This window comes from Chrysochloris asiatica, unplaced genomic scaffold (genome assembly GCF_000296735.1).
Source record: "Chrysochloris asiatica unplaced genomic scaffold, ChrAsi1.0 scaffold00042, whole genome shotgun sequence".
Taxonomy (NCBI): domain Eukaryota; kingdom Metazoa; phylum Chordata; class Mammalia; order Afrosoricida; family Chrysochloridae; genus Chrysochloris; species Chrysochloris asiatica.
The window spans coordinates 17483699-17500820 of NW_006408560.1; the positions used below are offsets into that span (position 1 = coordinate 17483699).

General features: G+C 51.3%; 1 protein-coding gene and 1 pseudogene across 2 annotated transcripts in view; both read left to right on the forward strand.

The window, feature by feature from the left end:
- The window catches only part of KIRREL (kin of IRRE like (Drosophila)), a 133209-nt gene extending 117862 nt beyond the window's left edge, over positions 1–15347 (forward strand). Inside the window, exons 3-15 of one of the 2 annotated variants that reach the window (XM_006861613.1) lie at positions 987–1136; positions 4959–5116; positions 6819–6969; positions 7955–8060; positions 8155–8303; positions 8484–8611; positions 9197–9323; positions 9408–9508; positions 11532–11730; positions 13172–13279; positions 13504–13643; positions 14055–14132; positions 14378–15347. In XM_006861613.1, coding sequence (XP_006861675.1) covers positions 987–1136; positions 4959–5116; positions 6819–6969; positions 7955–8060; positions 8155–8303; positions 8484–8611; positions 9197–9323; positions 9408–9508; positions 11532–11730; positions 13172–13279; positions 13504–13643; positions 14055–14132; positions 14378–14857 — 2075 coding nt within the window. In that variant the 3' untranslated portion in view covers positions 14858–15347. The remainder of the gene's footprint in view (positions 1–986; positions 1137–4958; positions 5117–6818; positions 6970–7954; positions 8061–8154; positions 8304–8483; positions 8612–9196; positions 9324–9407; positions 9509–11531; positions 11731–13171; positions 13280–13503; positions 13644–14054; positions 14133–14377) is intronic. The other variant, XM_006861614.1, reaches the window with a different exon arrangement.
- Positions 15348–16269: 922 nt separating this feature from the next.
- Positions 16270–16865, forward strand: LOC102824331 (annotated as a pseudogene).
- Positions 16866–17122: the final 257 nt, after the last annotated feature.

Consider the following 17122-nt stretch of genomic DNA (forward strand, 5'->3'; position numbering starts at 1 on the left):
TGTCGAGTACAGTCCATCTAATAGCAACCCTGTATAGGGTTTCCCAGGAGTGGCTGGTGAGCTTGAATCGCCAACCTTGCAGTTCAAACCGACCTTGGAGTCCAGCACATTAGCATTGCAGCAGCCCCACACCAATGTATATATGATTCTTATTTTCCAGGGGGTTGAGACATTTGCTGTGGGTTCTGAATATTAGTCCAGCTAGAGGAAATTAGTCTGTATAGAGCAATCTGTATAAGGGAAAGAGATGAGTCCTGTGACTCTATTGATGATAGAAGGAGAAAGAAACAGAGAGCAAGAGAGAGAGAGATCAATAGATATGGAGTGAGAAGAATCAATAGCCTTTGGACAGAGGGAGATAGGGAGGGAGCTGCTGGTGGGGCATGTGAGAGAGAAGAGCCAGGGAGTGGGGGAGGACAGGGAGGAGAGCCTAGAGGAATAGGGGAAGAGAGAAATGAGCTGGAATTGGAGAGGGCCAGGGGCTCTGAGGCCCTCAGCCCCAGCCTCTCTCTACTGGAGCTCAGAGGGGCTCCCTCTGGGAACTGGAGGGTCCTGCCTCATCCATCCCCTCATGGACTTGCCTCAGTGCTTCTCTCTGCCCTGGGTCCCACAGAGCTGTCCCCGTGAGTCCTGTCTCTGTTGCGGTGCCCTATATATCCTAGTGCCCACACGCTGGCCTCTAGAGAGCCAAGCTCTGCTTCTCTCTCCCCCTCCCCCTTTCTTTCTTATTATTATGAGAGACATTTGTCTGCAAACAGCTTCGGAGATTTCATCTGCTCCTGCTCATCTCCCCCTTCCTTGAAACCCCTCCTGCCCGCTCTCCCTGCTTTATGGCTTCCAGCTTCACTGTGTTGGTGGGGATGGGGTGACGTCACAGTGTCTCTGACTGGGATGAGGGCCTGCATGGAATCTGGTGTGGACCCTGATGTGGGCGTGCGGGGCAGGGTGGTTCAAAGCCTAACCCTGGCTTCACTCTGTTTCTGCAGCCTGGCCACGGTACCAGGTGGTGGGCTCTGCCGACAAAGGACAGTACAACCTGGAAATCACCGATGCCGAGCTCTCAGACGACGCCTCTTATGAGTGTCAGGCCACGGAGGCTGCCCTGCGATCCCGACGAGCCAAGCTCACTGTGCTTAGTAATGACTTCATTCCACCACAACCCCAGTCCCAGGGCCTTAGCCCTCCTGTCTTTCTGTTGGGGTCTTGGCAGTCCCTGCCCCTCTCCAGTTCCCTTTCTATTTCTGGCTTTGCCTTTGTCCTGACTGTCCCCACTGTTGCTTTGCCTTTTCCTCTCTAGCCCCTCAGATACCTGGTTCAGACAGAAGCCTGAAGGGCTGGTCCGGGATGTTGGGGTGGGTGGCTGTGGTGCTCCTCCTTGCTCCAGCTCCACGCCCACCTTCAAGGGCAGGGCTTTGTGCTTTCTAGACATAAAGCTGTGGGCATGAAGCCCCAGCCCCAGACCTCTCTTGGCAGAGAAGGAACTTTTCCATCTTTCCTCCCCTTGGCTGCCTCAGAGCCTTGGAAACTGCCCCCTTAGGTCCTTCTCTGTTTCACCCCTATCTCCGCTTCTCCCTCAGTGCTCACCCCTCCTTCTCAGACTCACTTCAGGGTCCTCAAAGAACCTGGATATCAGACCAGAAGGAATGGGTCTTGGAGACTGAGAACTGGGAATCACACAGTCAGGATCCTGGCTGTGCCTGGATGGGCCAAGTCTCTTGGAAGCTTTGCTCCCAGCAGCCACCCACAAGGGAGGGGGACAGAGCAGATGTCCCTCTATGGTAACACCCAGGACCGTTTGCATAATGAGGGGACTCTCTCCTGTACACAGTGCAGGAATGCGGCCTGCTCTGCCCCGCCCCTGCCCCACTCTGCCCAATCAGCTCCTCTGCCTCTCCCTTCATGGTCTCCTCCAGCTCTGGCTCCCTCAGCTGTCCGGGTTCCTTCAAGCTCTGTTGCCTCTGCCTCTCAGCTGCTTTCTGTCTCTGTTTGGTCTCTGCCTATGACTCTCTCCCCTTTGTCAAGTCTTTTTCTTCTTAACTACCTCTAGCTGATGGCCTGGATCCCTCTATTTTTCTCTCCATCTGACTCTGAAATTATTTCAGCGGGAAGATCCCAGAACAGATGGGAGAAAGGAGAGGGGAGCTGAGATGAGTAAACTTGTAGAGCAGGCTGTCTAGGAGGGAGCTGAGAGGGAGGCCATGTGACAAGCTATCAAGTGTGGTGGGAATAGACCTGGAATGGGGGTCTGGAATCCTGGGCTTCAGGTGTACTTTGGCCATTTGGCAGCATGACCCTGAAAAGGTTACAACCTCAGAGCATCGGTTTCCTTAGGTGTTGGGATACCAGTCTTATCTTAGCAACTGCTGCTTTGCTGCCATCTCCCAGGGAGTTGCAAAGTGGGAAGGTTTGGACAAATGTGGGTTGTCAGATAAGTGAGGACTAGAGGGGCCCATTTCCTTGGTTGTAAAGGCCCAGAAGGCTAGGCTTACAGGCTGGCAGATGATGTGCTTTTTCCCTCCAGTGAAGAGAAACATGGTATGAATAGCCAAAAGAGAAGCTGAGGTTAAAGATCAAGAATTTAATGACCCCCCCCCCCAGGGGGAACACAAGGAGCCCTGGTAATGTAGTGGGCTAATCATCAGGCCACACATTGCAAGGTCGGAGGTTCAAATCCACCAGCCCCTCTATGGGAGAAAGATGAGGCTGTCTGTTTCCACAAAGATTTCCAGTTGGGAAACCTTATGGAGCAGTTGGATTCTGTCCTACAGGGTGGCTATGAGTTGGAATGACCTCGATGGCAGTATGTTGGATGCTTCACTTTGAGGATGAGTGCTGCTGCTCATTAGGCCCCTTTCTTCCCTCAGTAAAGTATGTGAGCTCTCCCACACTGGACCGGAATTCCAGGGAAGCGTTTCTCTTCCTTTGGCTTCCCTACCTGCCTCTGTGTGGGGACCTAGGTGGCTGCTTCTGCCCTGAAGAACTTCCACCCTAGTAGGGGGATTCCTTGCCTCTCCCACCCAAGTACAAAGTTAGAGAGATGGAGAAAGGCATCTAAGCCTCCAGATGTTTAGGGAACAAGAATGTATAATGTCATCCAGTATCTCGGTTCAGTCAAGGAGGGGTTCCTGAAAGAGAATATGAGTGGGAGCCCAGATGGCCTGTAGGTCAGTGGAAAGAATCGCAGGAGCTGGGGAGTTAGCCGGCCTGTTTGAATGGCATGGTGGGTGGTGAGGGTGTGGGCTTTCTTAGCCTAGCTGGGGGATATGGATGTATGTGAGGCACTGAGAGGGAGACAGAGATGGCTAGTCCAGCTGCTCCCTGCACTCCCCTCTTCCTTTGCCTTCCTTGCCTTTCCTGAGCACTCACCACGTAGCCATAGGAGTTTCAGAGCTCATTCTGCAGCCACATGGAAGACAACCAGAAGGCAGGGCATTTCACCCACAGCCACTGATCCACAGCAGCCTGGGACTCTGAGCTGGGCAGGCAGAAATGAGGAGTGGACGGTGCCCGTTGCTTGGTACCAGTCTCAGAAGCTCCTAGCAGCCCCAGCCACGCCCCTCAGACAGTCCTCACCTCACCTCCCTGGGCCAGCCTTCAGCACAGAATGGCCTCTTTCCTCCCACTCAGATGCAGATACAAACATAACAGATCTTCCGACCCACACGCAGCTCATTATTCACAGTGATAACAATTCGAGTGTAGCAGAGATGAGCATGAACTCTGGGGTCAGGAGGGCCTGGTCCAGATCCTGTTTAACTCACTCTGTCTCTGAGCACATTTGCTAAACCTCTTCGAGCCTCAGTTCCTTATCTGTAAATTGGGGTAAATGGTATTTTCTGTGAAAGTATTAATGAAATACACTTTGCCGTAAGGATTAAATGAAATCATATATGCAAGGCACTTTAGCCAAAACATGCTAAACATTCAGTGAATGGTAGAAATGTTTGCCAATCACATTACAGTTTACAGGTGGCTTCATATCCGGGATCTTGTTTCACCTCCACAATAACAATCCTGGGAGTTGGTACCAATGTTATTTTTGCTGCTTTACAAACAAGGAAACTGAGGCCATAGACATATGTACATGCCGAAATAAACACTTGGGCACGTGCCTTCTTAACTTCTGATAGCTCATTTTCCTTTATTAAAGATATGGCGGTGTGATGGGCTCTTGGAGGGTGATAAGAGTTTGGAAAGTTCTAGAGAAAGACAGGCTGGTAAGAGAGGTGAACTACAGACAGAGAGCCCCAACGTTACAAGGGGAAGGGGGAGCCAATGAGAGGAGAGGCTTTTCCTCCCTCTCCCAACCCTGCAGGTATCTCCCACCTGGGCTCAGACAGACCCAGGAGACCCTCCACCTTTCTTTTCAAGCTACCTCTCATCCCCACATCCATGCCTATACCCACCTGACATTGGAATCAGGTACACTAGCAGGCAAGGAGAAGGAGCTAAGGATCCACAGGACAGTTAGGCATCCAGGAAGCTGAGCCCCTGCAGGTTCTCATCTGCAGTGACTAAAGGACCGACTGGAGGCAGGGAGTCCCTTTGGGAGGTTGCTGTAATATGTCAGCTCATCTAGCTGCCCAAGGACAGAGGAGCAGACAAGAGAGGATGCATGTAAGATGCCCCATGTGGTAACCACCTCTCTGTGCCAGGCCCACAATATATTTACTATACTCAAAACCCTGAGACAGCCCCGCACCTTCCTCAATTTGAGAACCTCACTTCCATCTGTGGCAGATAGCCAGGGTGGGGGAGTGGTATTAGAAAATGGTACGTGCTGGGAAGGATGAACTAGAAGGGAGATTGAAAAGCTATGTGCACAGAGGGCTGAGGGGCTTGGTGGAAATTGACACAGGAGCAGTAGGCACAGTGATTGTGGGTTAGGTGACAAGGGGCTGAGTCTACAGGGCGATGTTGGCCGCACCCTGGGCTGACTGTTCTACTCTGCCCCACAGTCCCTCCAGAGGACACCAGAATTGATGGAGGTCCTGTGATTCTGCTGCAGGCAGACATCCCCCACAACCTTACATGCAGAGCCCTCAATGCCAAGCCTGCCGCCACCATCATCTGGTTCCGGGATGGGACACAACAGGAAGGCGCTGTAGCCAGCACGGTGAGACCTGCCTGCCCCCCCAGCTCCTCACGGACCTCAACACAGAAGGGAGGGAGTCCCTGCTCCCTTCACACATAAACTCAACCACAGACGCAGGGCTGCCAAGGTGACAAGGGGCCTTAGAGACTATCTGGCCCAACCCCCTCATTGTATAATTGGGGAAACTGAGGCCCAGAGAAGGGAAGTGAATTTCCAGGTTCACAATACTATACAGTTGCTGGGGGACAAATAATAGTAGTTATAATGACAATAATACTGACTAACATTTATTAAACACCAACCATATGCCAAGCACTGTGTTAAGTACTTTATGGGTAGTGTCTCTTAATCCTCACAACAGGCCCACTTTCTACTTTGCAAAAGGAGAAACTTACATTTTAAGAGATAGAGTGATTTGTACCAAGTCACATAGCAGTCAAGTGGCAGAGTTGGGATTTGTACCTGGGTTGTCCTCTTGTGTCTCCACTGAGCACCTCTACCTCCTTCCTTTAGCCTCTGGTTTGCACGCTATCCCAGTCCTCACAACTACAAGTTAGCAGGCAGGGATCACTTATAGACAAGGAAGCTCTGGCACCAAAGTGACTTGCCCAGAATCACATGGCAAAATTGATGATGGTGCTGGAATTAGATTCCAGATCCTCTATTTGAGCATCCCTCTGCCAGCCATTGGCAAACATGTAAGTACCAGGTCTTTTGTTAGGTGCTGTGAGATCCATGTTCTGCAGCGTGTTGCCCCAAGAAATACTTGTTGCATTCTTGTTTTAGCTGTGTCACTAATGTGCTGTGTGACTTTAGACAATACTTCTCTCAAGACCTTGCTTTCCCCATCTGTTGATTGATAACTTGACATCAGTGGCACCTAATCTTTTCACCATCAAGAACTCTATGATTTTTCTCTTCTGGGGCTGAGTATTTTGAAATTTGGCAACCCAACCTGAAGATTTGTTAATGACCATTTGTTGTCCTGTCCCTGGCCTCCTTTTTTGTTGTTGTTGTTGTTTAATGTGAATCAAAGACACTGTAGAGCTTCAGTGTTATTACCCTGGACTACTCCTGTTCCAGCCAAGCAAAATGACATACTGCTCTCAAACAATGAAGGACTTACTTTGATTAATAATTGGTTTCCTTTGACCTTTTAAGTCAGGCTGCTAATCTCAGGTCAGCAGCTCAAAACTACCAGCTGTTCTATGGGAGAAAGCTGAGGCGTTCTGCTTCCCTAAAGATTTACAGCCTCAGAAACCCTATATGAGGTGGTTATGAGTCGGAACTGACTCCATGGCACACAACTGCCACCATCTTGACCTTTGGTATCTGAGGGCACTCATGACCATATTTGGGGATCTCAGGCCACGTACTATTGAGCCACTCTGAGATTTTGAGCCAGTGAGTCCCTTCCCTAACCTCAAGGAGTTTACAGTGTAGCAGGAGAGACTCCACACTCAAACACATGCCTATGAAGCAAGCTGGGCTGGACTTGCCTTGAACAGTGTGCAGGGCAGACTGACTACAAAGGGCACAAGTGCAAGCAGGGAGATAGTCTTGAGGGTTGGGATGACCAAGGAAGACTTTCCAGAAGAGGAAGGACCTGAGTTCTAGGTTACAGTACCTCTGCAGCCCAAGCCCTTCTCTGAGCTGATTCACATCGAGGATAGAGGAGGGCGATTTTAGCTTGACCATGTTTCCCAACCTTGTTCCACCCCAGGAATTATTGAAGGATGGGAAGAGGGAGACCACCATAAGCCAGCTGCTCATTAACCCCACAGACCTGGACATCGGGCGTATCTTTACTTGTCGCAGCGTGAACGAGGCCATTCCGAATGGCAAGGAGACCTCCATTGAACTCGACGTGCACCGTGAGCAGGGTCCCAGGGAGGAGCAACCTGGAGAGGGTGGAGTGGGGAGAGGAAGGTGGGTAACCGTCTGAGAAGCAGAAAAATAAAGCCTCGCTCAGCCTCCTCTTGATCTGTGGACACAGGGCTGGGAGAAGGGGCACCACATCACTGTAGAACCTGGCAGTCCCCTCATCCAAACCAGTGTGGCTTTGGTAGCGCAGATCATCTCTCTGAGCCTCAGTTTCCAATTCGACTTGCTTTCAGGGGATAAAATACTTTCATTTATTTAACAATCCTTTACCTGCAGTTCCCAATGCATACTGCTCTTCGTACTCTTTCTTTATCCCACTTTAGGTTTCACTGCAAATGTACTAGTGTGTGTGATCAAGGGGGTCATCAAGAGCCTGCTAGGGGTCTTATATAGAATGGCCTCTGAACAGCTTTGCATTTCTAAAATTTGAAAGTTTCAAAATTCTATGAAACACATCTGCCCCCCAAAGGTTCCAGAGAAATGAATGTGGACCTTTACCTGCTTCCCAGCATTAAATGATATATTGTGTCAGAGCATCGAGCACGGGGTTTGCTACCTGGTTGGTGCTCGATAAATCCTCTCTTCCAAGGGAATAATGGAGCTGTGGACAATTGAGAGACACCTTCTCACCCATCACCCCATCTTTCAGTGACTCAAACTAGCCCACACTGACGCCTAGTGGCCACAGTGGGTAATTACATTCATTGTATACCTTCAGTCCTATTCCTTAGTCAATACCCTAGCTGGTACCCTAGGAAGCCCAAGAGGAAGAGGTGAGAAAGGTAGTTTATTTCATGGAGCTGGTGCAGGAAAGTCAATTCCCAGATCACCCCGGAGTGGTGAGTTCTGAAAGTATGTGCTAAGAAGAGGACTCCTAGTGTGGCGCTGTAGGATCAGCATTGGACTGCGAAGCACAGCATGAGGCAAAGTAACTGAAAGCAGAAGAGCCCCTGATTCCTGTCTCTTCCTTTGTAGACCCTCCTACGGTAACCCTGTCCACTGAGCCACAAACTGTGCAGGAGGGCGAACGTGTTGTTTTCACATGCCAGGCCGCAGCCAACCCCGAGATCCTGGGCTACAGGTGAAAGTCTGGGGGCTGTGAGCCTTCTGGGGCGGCCAGGGGTGACTGAGGTGCTGGGGAGGGCTCTGATCCTACTTTTGTACTATTCCCCCAGGTGGGCCAAGGGGGGTTTCTTGATTGAAGATGCCCATGAGAGTCGCTATGAGACCAATGTGGATTATTCCTTCTTCACGGAGCCTGTGTCCTGTGAGGTCCACAACAAAGTGGGGAGCACTAATGTCAGCACATTAGTCAATGTCCTTTGTAAGTAGCCAGAAGGCTAGGATAGGCACAGAGAGCCGGGGTTGGGGAAGGCGCCACAAAGTTGGAGGAGATGGGGGACTAGAAATGGGGCCGTGGCACACAGAAGAGGGAAGAGGCGACTGATTGGAGCGGACTGCCAGATGAGATTGAGACCCTAATGAGTTGCCTCCTTCTACACAGTTGCCCCCCGGATTGTAGTTGACCCCAAACCTACGACCACAGACATAGGTTCTGATGTGACCCTCACCTGTGTCTGGGTCGGAAATCCCCCTCTTACCCTCACTTGGACCAAAAAGGACTCAAACATGGTAAGACTCTTGCTGCCTAACCTGAATGCTCGGGGGAATGGAGTCTGGCCTTACTGGGGAGAGTTCAAGGGACAAGAGGAGGTTCAGCATTCTTTTCCTAGTTTGAACCTGGGCTTCCTCTAGGGTCTTAAGATTTGAAAGAGAAGAGCACTACTGAAAACCAGGAAAGGACAGGACAGAGGACCAGTTCACATGCAGTGGGGGGAAGGGTAGGATGAAGGAAAAGTGCCCTAGAGGCTGCTGGCAGTGTCTAGGTCTGGTAAGCGAATGCTGTGTAGGAAGGCAGAGGAAGTGAGAGTGATTTACTAGAGAAGGTTCAACAGAGACTCACATAAAGCTCTTGAAAAGGATTACAGCCTTCACCTACCTTCTCTGTCCTCTTTCCTGTCTCTGCCCACTGTTGCAGAGATGGTATGCTTTTAGAGTCAGGGGCTGGGCCAGAGAGATTCAGGAACCTCATTTCCCTTCTGGGAATTCACTTGTGGCCCTTCCTGCTTTCTTTCCAATGCCTCCGATGCGGGGCCCATCCCGACCTAGGGGCCCAGGCCTCCTGGCTCCCCACCCGAGGCTGCTCTCTCTGCCCAGGTCCTCAGTAACAGCAACCAGTTGCTGTTGAAGTCTGTGACCCAGGCAGATGCCGGCACTTACACCTGCAGGGCCATCGTGCCTCGGATCGGAGTGGCTGAGCGGGAGGTGCCACTGTATGTGAATGGTGAGTGGCCTAGGAGAGGAGAGGCAGAAGGGGTACAAGCTCTGCAGGTTGTAACTGACCTGACTCCCATCTTCTTGCTTGCAGGGCCCCCCATTATTTCCAGTGAGGCGGTGCAGTATGCAGTAAAAGGGGATGGAGGCAAGGTGGAGTGTTTCATCGGGAGCACGCCACCACCAGATCGCATTGTGAGTGTTGAGGACAACCACCCTGCCTGCTGCCCGGCTCTGCTCAGTCCCCTCTTTTTAAAAAAAAAAAAAAAAGTTTTTATTGTGAATTGAGTGATAGTGTACATGGGAGAATATCAGCTTTACATTCATCCTATTGTATGTCATTTCATTGCAGTGATTACAGTCCCCTCTTCTTACAGCTCTGCTCTTTCAACCAACCTTCCCTGTTTTATACTTCTAATCCCCCTACCCTTCTGTCCTTCCATCCCTTTCCCTGGAGTCCCTAAAGGGCAGAAAAGGCTAAGCGGTCAACTACTAACCAAAAGTTTGGAAGTTCGAATCCACCAAGAGGTGCGTCAGAAGAAAGACATAGCAATCTGATCTCATGGGGCACACACTTCCAGTCTATACACATGGAGCACACACTTCCAGTCTGTACACATGGGGCACACACTTCCAGTCTGTACACATGGGGCACACACTTCTAGTCTGTACACATGGGGCACACCCTTCCAGTCTGTACACATGGGACACACTTCCAGTCTGTACACATGGGGCACACACTTACAGTCTGTACACATGGAGTCGCCATGATTTGGAATTGACTCGATGGCATTTGGAATTCTTTTCCCTGCTCACTTACTAGCTCTGTGACCCTGAACAAATTACTTAAGTGTTTGAACCTTGCTTTCCTCATCCATTCAAAGGAGACAAATTGGCTGCTAACTGAAAAAGTGGAGTGTCAAGTCCACCCAGAGATGCCTCGAAAGAAAGGTCTGACAATCTACTTCTGAAAAATCAGCCACTGAGAACCGTGTGTAGCAGCTCTGCTCTGGTACATAGGGGGTTGCCATGAGTTGTAACTGACTTCATGGCATGTTTTTATAAAGGGCTGCTGTGAGAAGTAATTGTAACAAGTGTGAAATGAGCCTGACATTTAATCCATTATTCCCACTCCTCTTGCCCAGTGGCTAGCCTCTTGCTCACTCTTCTCCCTCATAATCTGCTCTTTCGCTCAGCCTTCTGACCTTGCCCAGGCCCCCTCCTTTTCCCTTTGCCCACCCCCTTCCTCTCTTGCCCCGTCAGTTGTTCTTCCCTCCAGCCCCATCTTTCCCCCTCTCCTGCTTTCCTGCCTTCACCAGCCCACTCTGCTCCCTCCTTTCTCCTCTCCCCCATACCATGAGCCATTAATTCCTTCCATGACCATTAACCGTCAAACCCCTCATCACATTTAATGACCATTTGGCTAACTCTAGGGCTGCCCAGGGACACTTCATTACCATGGCCGCCCAGGCAGCAGAGGCTCGCTTCCCAGGGGGCTTTTCTAGTAGATCTAGGAGGATTGATCCCTGGACAGGAGCCAGCTCTCACTGTTCCCCCTCCCTGGGTCTCCATTCTGAGGGGTGCTCAGGGCGGGAACAGTCAGGATACTTTTCCTGGGCTCCTACCATTTGTAAGAGTCTGCAGATGGGATTCCAGAGCCAGTTAGGCAGGTGAGTTTCAGAGCTGGCCGTGGTGGTTCAAATATAAAGTAAGAGTTAAGACTGGGTTATGTGTAGTTAAAATCTCAGGTTATCCAAACTGGACGAATCTTTGCACATTACTTAGCTTGGTCTTCTCATTTTACAGGTGAAGAAACTGAGGCCCAGAGAGGGAAATGGTGGACACACAGGGACTGGGTGGTAGGGTTTCATCACTTGGGCATCTTTATAAAAATAGAGATTCCTGGACCTCTCCCCTAGAGATTCATTTTTAGGAGCTAAGCCCTAAGAATGTGCCTTTTAAAGACTCTCACTAGATAAAGCTGATGTTCAGCCATGTTTGGGAACTGTTGCTTCTCCTAGAGTGGAGACCCAAGGCCAAGGGTCCAAGGTAGTAGGTCTGACTAAAGGTTTGTTATAGGGTGAGAGTGTTGAAATGAGCTTAGGAAGATCCCTGGGACGTGGGGCTGAGGATACCAAGGATGGACTAGGTGACACCTGGATGAGTGTTTCTGCCACTTATCCCTTTTTTGCTGTCTTTTTGCCCTCCCCCACTACAGGCATGGGCATGGAAGGAGAATTTCCTGGAGGTGGGGACCCTAGAACGCTATACAGTGGAGAGGACCAATTCAGGCAGTGGGGTGCTGTCTACTCTCACCATCAACAATGTCATGGAGGCCGACTTCCAGACCCACTACAACTGCACTGCCTGGAACAGCTTCGGGCCGGGCACAGCTATCATCCAGCTGGAAGAACGAGGTGACTGGAAGTGCTGCCTCCCAGCCTGAGTGCAGGGCAGCCTGGGCATTCTGCTCCCTCTCCTCTCCTGGGGGTAGGAGTTAAGCCCTGGGGGATACTGCTCCTTGGTTCCTACCCATTATAAGAACCTGTGAATATGTCTCCAGAGCCAGCCAGATGCGTTAGTTATGAGTTGGATTCAGAGGGCAAGAATGGTCTCCTGGGTTTTCCCACCAGAACCTGGCCTCAGTGCTCAGCTGGGGAAGTGTGCTCACTTTTTCTATATTTACTGAGCATCTGCTATGTGTCAAGCACTGTACTTGGGTCTGTAGGGACAGGTGTGAACAAAACACAGTACCTGTCCTTAAGGAACTTTCAGTTTAGTGGAACACTTACAGAATGGTAGCCAATAAATTCAGATGGAGATAAACCAAGTGATCTGTAAAGAAGTAATACTCCCTATCACATTGGGTTGTTGGAGGGCTAAATTGGAGAATGTCTCTACAATACCTGGCTAGTAGGTGTTCATGAAGTTTTGATCCCCTGCCACCTAAAGCATCCACCATCTGACGGGAGAGACACACGAACCTGCGTGGCACTTCTAGCATGAGGAAGGACGCATTGTCTTTGGCTTTTCAAAGTTCCCGAGTTTGTTGAGGGAAAGATGGCAAAATAGCCTTTGTAGTTGTTGTTGTTGTTGAACTAGCCATGTAACATGGGAGAAGGACATGCCGTGGAAAATGACTGATGGGCATCCCTCAGCCTATTCATAGCTAAGGAAGCCATCGAGAGGGTGGGGGAAGAACAGAGCAGGCAAAGTAAGGTACATCTTAGCAAGAAAGCCTTTCTGGAAAGGAAGCGCTTCAAGCAGGGTCTGGAGGGAATTAGGGTTGCCAGAGAGAGCGGGACAGCTGGAGGCAGGACTCTTGGGTTCCTTCTCAGTCCTGGGGAGAAGGGGAACTAAAGGAGTATTGTTCAGAGCCCTGGGTGGAAGGGTGTGGGTGGGTAGTCACAGGCTCATCTAGAAGAAGGTGAAAGAGATGGGAATGCAGATTGGAGAGTCTGGAGATGACTGACCTGCAGCAAAAGCCCAGCCCAGGAAGGAGCCTTCAAGCTCCATAGGCAGATGGCCTGGAAAAGAGGGACAGATGAACAGCCAAGGTCAAATCGGTGCCCAGCTGCAGTATGAGACATGTGCTGGGTCACAGCTGATCATGACCTCAACTGATCAAGCTAAAACTCAGGCCTAATTCCAACCTCAATCCAAACCTTCTTCTCAAATCCAACCTTGGCATAAACCCAACACTGTCCACAATAAGCCCAGTCAAAACTTAACAATCAACACAATAGAGTGTTGTCTATGCAGCTCTTGATCTAACCTTTAGCCAACACTGAGTTCAGGCCCCAACATGACCCAAGAGTACTCAGCCTTACCTCTGTTCCCTTCCTTCTGTCTCTGAAGAGGTGTTGCCCGTGGGCATCATTGCTGGGGCCACCATCGGTGCGGGCATCCTACTCATCTTCTTCTTCATCGCCTTGGTGTTCTTCCTCTACCGACGCAGAAAAGGCAGTGAGTGTGGGCCCTGGGCAGCCACAACCCTTCCCCTTCCCCTTCTCCTTCTCAGGCAGTGAGTCCCTCCAAATGGACTGCTTTCAGGGCAACCAACAGACAGTGCCCAGGAGGGGCTGGGGTAGGGGCTTTGACAGTTGAGCTCCCAGCTCAAGTGGGTCCCGGAGCAGCCACTGCAAGGCTGGCAGAAGGCCTGTGGTGCAGGCTTCCTCTCCTTGTTCCAGGTCGCAAGGATGTAACTCTCCGGAAGCTGGACATCAAGGTGGAGACAGTGAACCGTGAGCCACTCACAATGCACTCTGACCGGGAGGATGACACCACCAGTGTCTCCACCGCCACCCGGGTCATGAAGGCCATCTACTCGGTGAGGGTCCTGCTCCTCCCCTGCCCACTCCCCTCTTTACACTTAGGAGAACAATCACTTTCATTGTCTTATTCCTCATCTCCCTCCAATGGTCCTGACTCACATGCATGCACACACACACACTTCAAGCTAATTGCCCTCCAGCACAGGAGGGGCAGCTGGGTTTCCCCCACTGAGTGTCAAAACAGGAAATCCTTAATATTCTGGTCCAAATGCCTTGTTGCCTAAATGAGGAAACAGCCCCAGAGAGGGACAGTGAGTGACATACCAGAGGGATCTGCTGAAGAGGACATGGAGGCCAAGTGCCCACAACTCCAGACTCTTCACTATTAATGGTCTCTTGGAGGTGGGGCTGACAAGGGGGGGCAGGAGCAGGGCATCCCCGCTGACTCCATCCCTGCTGCTCTCCAGTCCTTTAAGGATGATGTGGATCTGAAGCAGGACCTGCGCTGTGACACCATTGATACCCGGGAGGAGTATGAGATGAAGGTGGGACGAAGCAGGAGGGGCCAGGGCATGAGGGCTGGGTGGGAACATGGAGGCTCAGGGTCTGGAGGGTGGAGGTGAGTGCAAGTGTGGGGAGAAACTTTATGAGGTTTCATGAGTAAACACAGAAGGCTAAGTGGTTCTGCCTGGGGGACACAGGGCAGAGTCAGGAATCCCGGGGTGCCCTGGTGATGCTTAATCATTCTTCCCAGTGAACCCGGCTCCATCCTCTTCTCTCATTGCCCCAGGACCCCACCAATGGCTACTACAATGTGCGTGCCCACGAAGACCGTCCGTCTTCCAGGGCCATGCTCTACACCGACTATCGAACCCCTGGTCCTACTACCCGCTTCGATGGCCGCCCCTCCTCGCGTCTCTCCCACTCCAGCGGCTATGCCCAGCTCAACACCTACAGCCGGGCCCCAGCCTCTGACTACGTCGCGGAGTCAGCACCCTCCGGCCCTGCTGCCCCGGCTGGCAACGATACCACCAGCCAGCTGTCTTATGAGAACTATGAGAAGTTCAATTCTCATCCCTTCCCCGGGGCAGCTGGGTACCCCACCTACCGCCTGGGCTACCCCCAGGGACCCCCCTCCGGCCTGGAGCGGACCCCATATGAGGCGTACGACCCCATTGGCAAGTATGCCACGGCCACACGGTTCTCTTACACCTCCCAGCACTCTGACTATGGCCAGCGTTTCCAGCAGCGCATGCAGACTCACGTGTAGGGGCCAAGCGGGGCTGGGCGTCTCTGCGGGGCAGAGGAGAAGGCTCTCACAGTGGTTCCCTGATATTCAGGGGCATTGCTTGTTGCTCCCGTCTCGGATCAGCCTTCCTCCTCCTACCATGGCAGGTGGGGAGCAGGTCTCCCAGAAACACCCCTTCCTGAGGATGGTGCTCTGCGCATGCCCCGCCTCCTGGGTCTGCCCATCCCTCTTCTTCTGGAGGATGTGTCTCTTCTGACTTGCACTCTTGCCTCGTCCCAGCAAGGGGCCAGGGAAAGTGGAGCTTGGGGAGAGCAGAGGGGGCACTTTTTAGCAACCAGTTTCTATCCTACCCCTCTGGTCTCCCATATGAGGAGTGGGGTGATGCAAGAAAGGGCAGGTTTGTATGGGCTCTTTGGCTCTGACACAGATTGGTGGTACATACGCTAGCCATGTCAGCCCCTCTGTGCTCATGCGCTGCGTGAATCTCCCACATAAGGGGACTGCAGAAGGGGCTTTGAGTTTATTTTAGCTAGCTCTGCCCACGGATCAGCCCTGGTACTGAGTTCAAATGCAGCCTTCGTTCCACTGGGATAAAAATGGCAGTCATCCTGGCTGCCCACTGTGGACATTTGTCTACCATCTGCAGAGGGATTCAGATGTCCCCTGGAGCCCTTTCCCCTTTCCTTCTCGAAGATGGGCCCGACAAGAAGTGAGGGATTTTTGTGGGAGAAAGGAGAGGTCAGGAACCATGTCCTGATTCACCAGCAGTTCCCAAAATCAACACCAGAGGGAGCCCGCCCAAACCCCTTTCTTCCTAATCTGCCCCACTTTCTGGTTTTCACTTTTGAACCTGCCTGAGGAGTGCCCTGGGGTGGGGGCGGGGTGCTAAAGGCTATTTTTCAAAGACAACAACAACAAACAAACAATGAAAACCTCATTCCGAAAGAAAAGCTGTAGGGATTTCCCCACCCAAATACAAGTCTAAGTGGAAAGAAAAGGGAGCACCTGTTCTCCACAAGGTTCCTAACACCCTCCATTTCTTTTTCAATCTCCAAGCACTTTGAATCCATTTTTATACATTCAGGTAGTGAAACCTGTCATAAGGGTGGGCTCTGACACTGTTAGGGGAGGCGGTCTGGTCTCAGACGCTGCTGTCCTACTCTAGAGCCCACTAGCTATTGGAGAGGCCACCTTCCAGGGAACTTGGGAGACGTTTCTCTTTCGACAGGTTGTGTTATTTTTTAAGTGTCTTTTTTTTTTTTTAACCCCTTTTTGGACCAATAGGATTTCTTCCACTTTCAGTGCCTTGAGTGCCCAGTTTTGGTTGACCGACCAAAGCTTTGGTTGACTTGTGTGGGCAGTTGTGTAGGGACCAGCGCCTTGTGAGTCTCGGACCCACTGTTAGGTTTTCCAGTGTTGGGGAGAAACGGGTGATGGGTCTGAAAATGGCTCGCAACGGAGAGCTGGTACTGACCAGAGAAGGTGGTGCAGAAGGGCACTGTAGACACCCCATCGCCCATGTTTTCTTCCCCTCCGCCCCATGTGCACTTCTGCCCACACACATTCCACATGGCTGTTTCTCAGCCTCCACCTCTGACCAAAGAGAACAGGAGCTCCAAAGAGAACGTGCCCCCTGTCCCAGCCTCCTCCCCCCCAAGAATAAGTGTCTGGAGTCTGTTCTTCCGGACTCTGCTGCAAGCCCGAGGGGAGTGGGGGGGGGGGGCCTCTGGTGCAACTCCCAGAATGCACCTTGGCCTTTCTCTGTGGTCACCATTCATTAGTCATGTTCGCTTTAATGAGTTACATGCTTATCAGCCACGGGCCATCAACACCCTTACAGATGAGTCTGTGGGGTGACATTCCCTGGCAGCCACTCCCTGCTAAGGACCAGATAATACCCAGGGAGAAAGTAGCTCCAGTTCCTGCTACAAAGGCTCTCTCTTTGTCCTCCATTTCATCTAGAAGAATTCCTGTGGAGTAGGCCCTTCCTGGGACATTATACAAGCTCCCAGCCATTTCCCACCCCTGAAAACAGACACCTTCCTGCGGAGCCCTTTTATGTGAACTCAGTGGGAAGGTCTGTTAAGGATGCAGGTTACTGTGCAGACAAATCCATGCAAATTTTGATTATTTTCACAGAAACCAGAGCTGTGGATAATCCAAACAGTTAAAGTCTAAAGATAGTGGCTCTTTATACATGAATATTCCAAAAACATCCATTTTTGTTTGAGGTTTGGCCAGATTCTTTTATTTCTCCCTTTTGGGTAAGCCTTGGACCCATTCTGC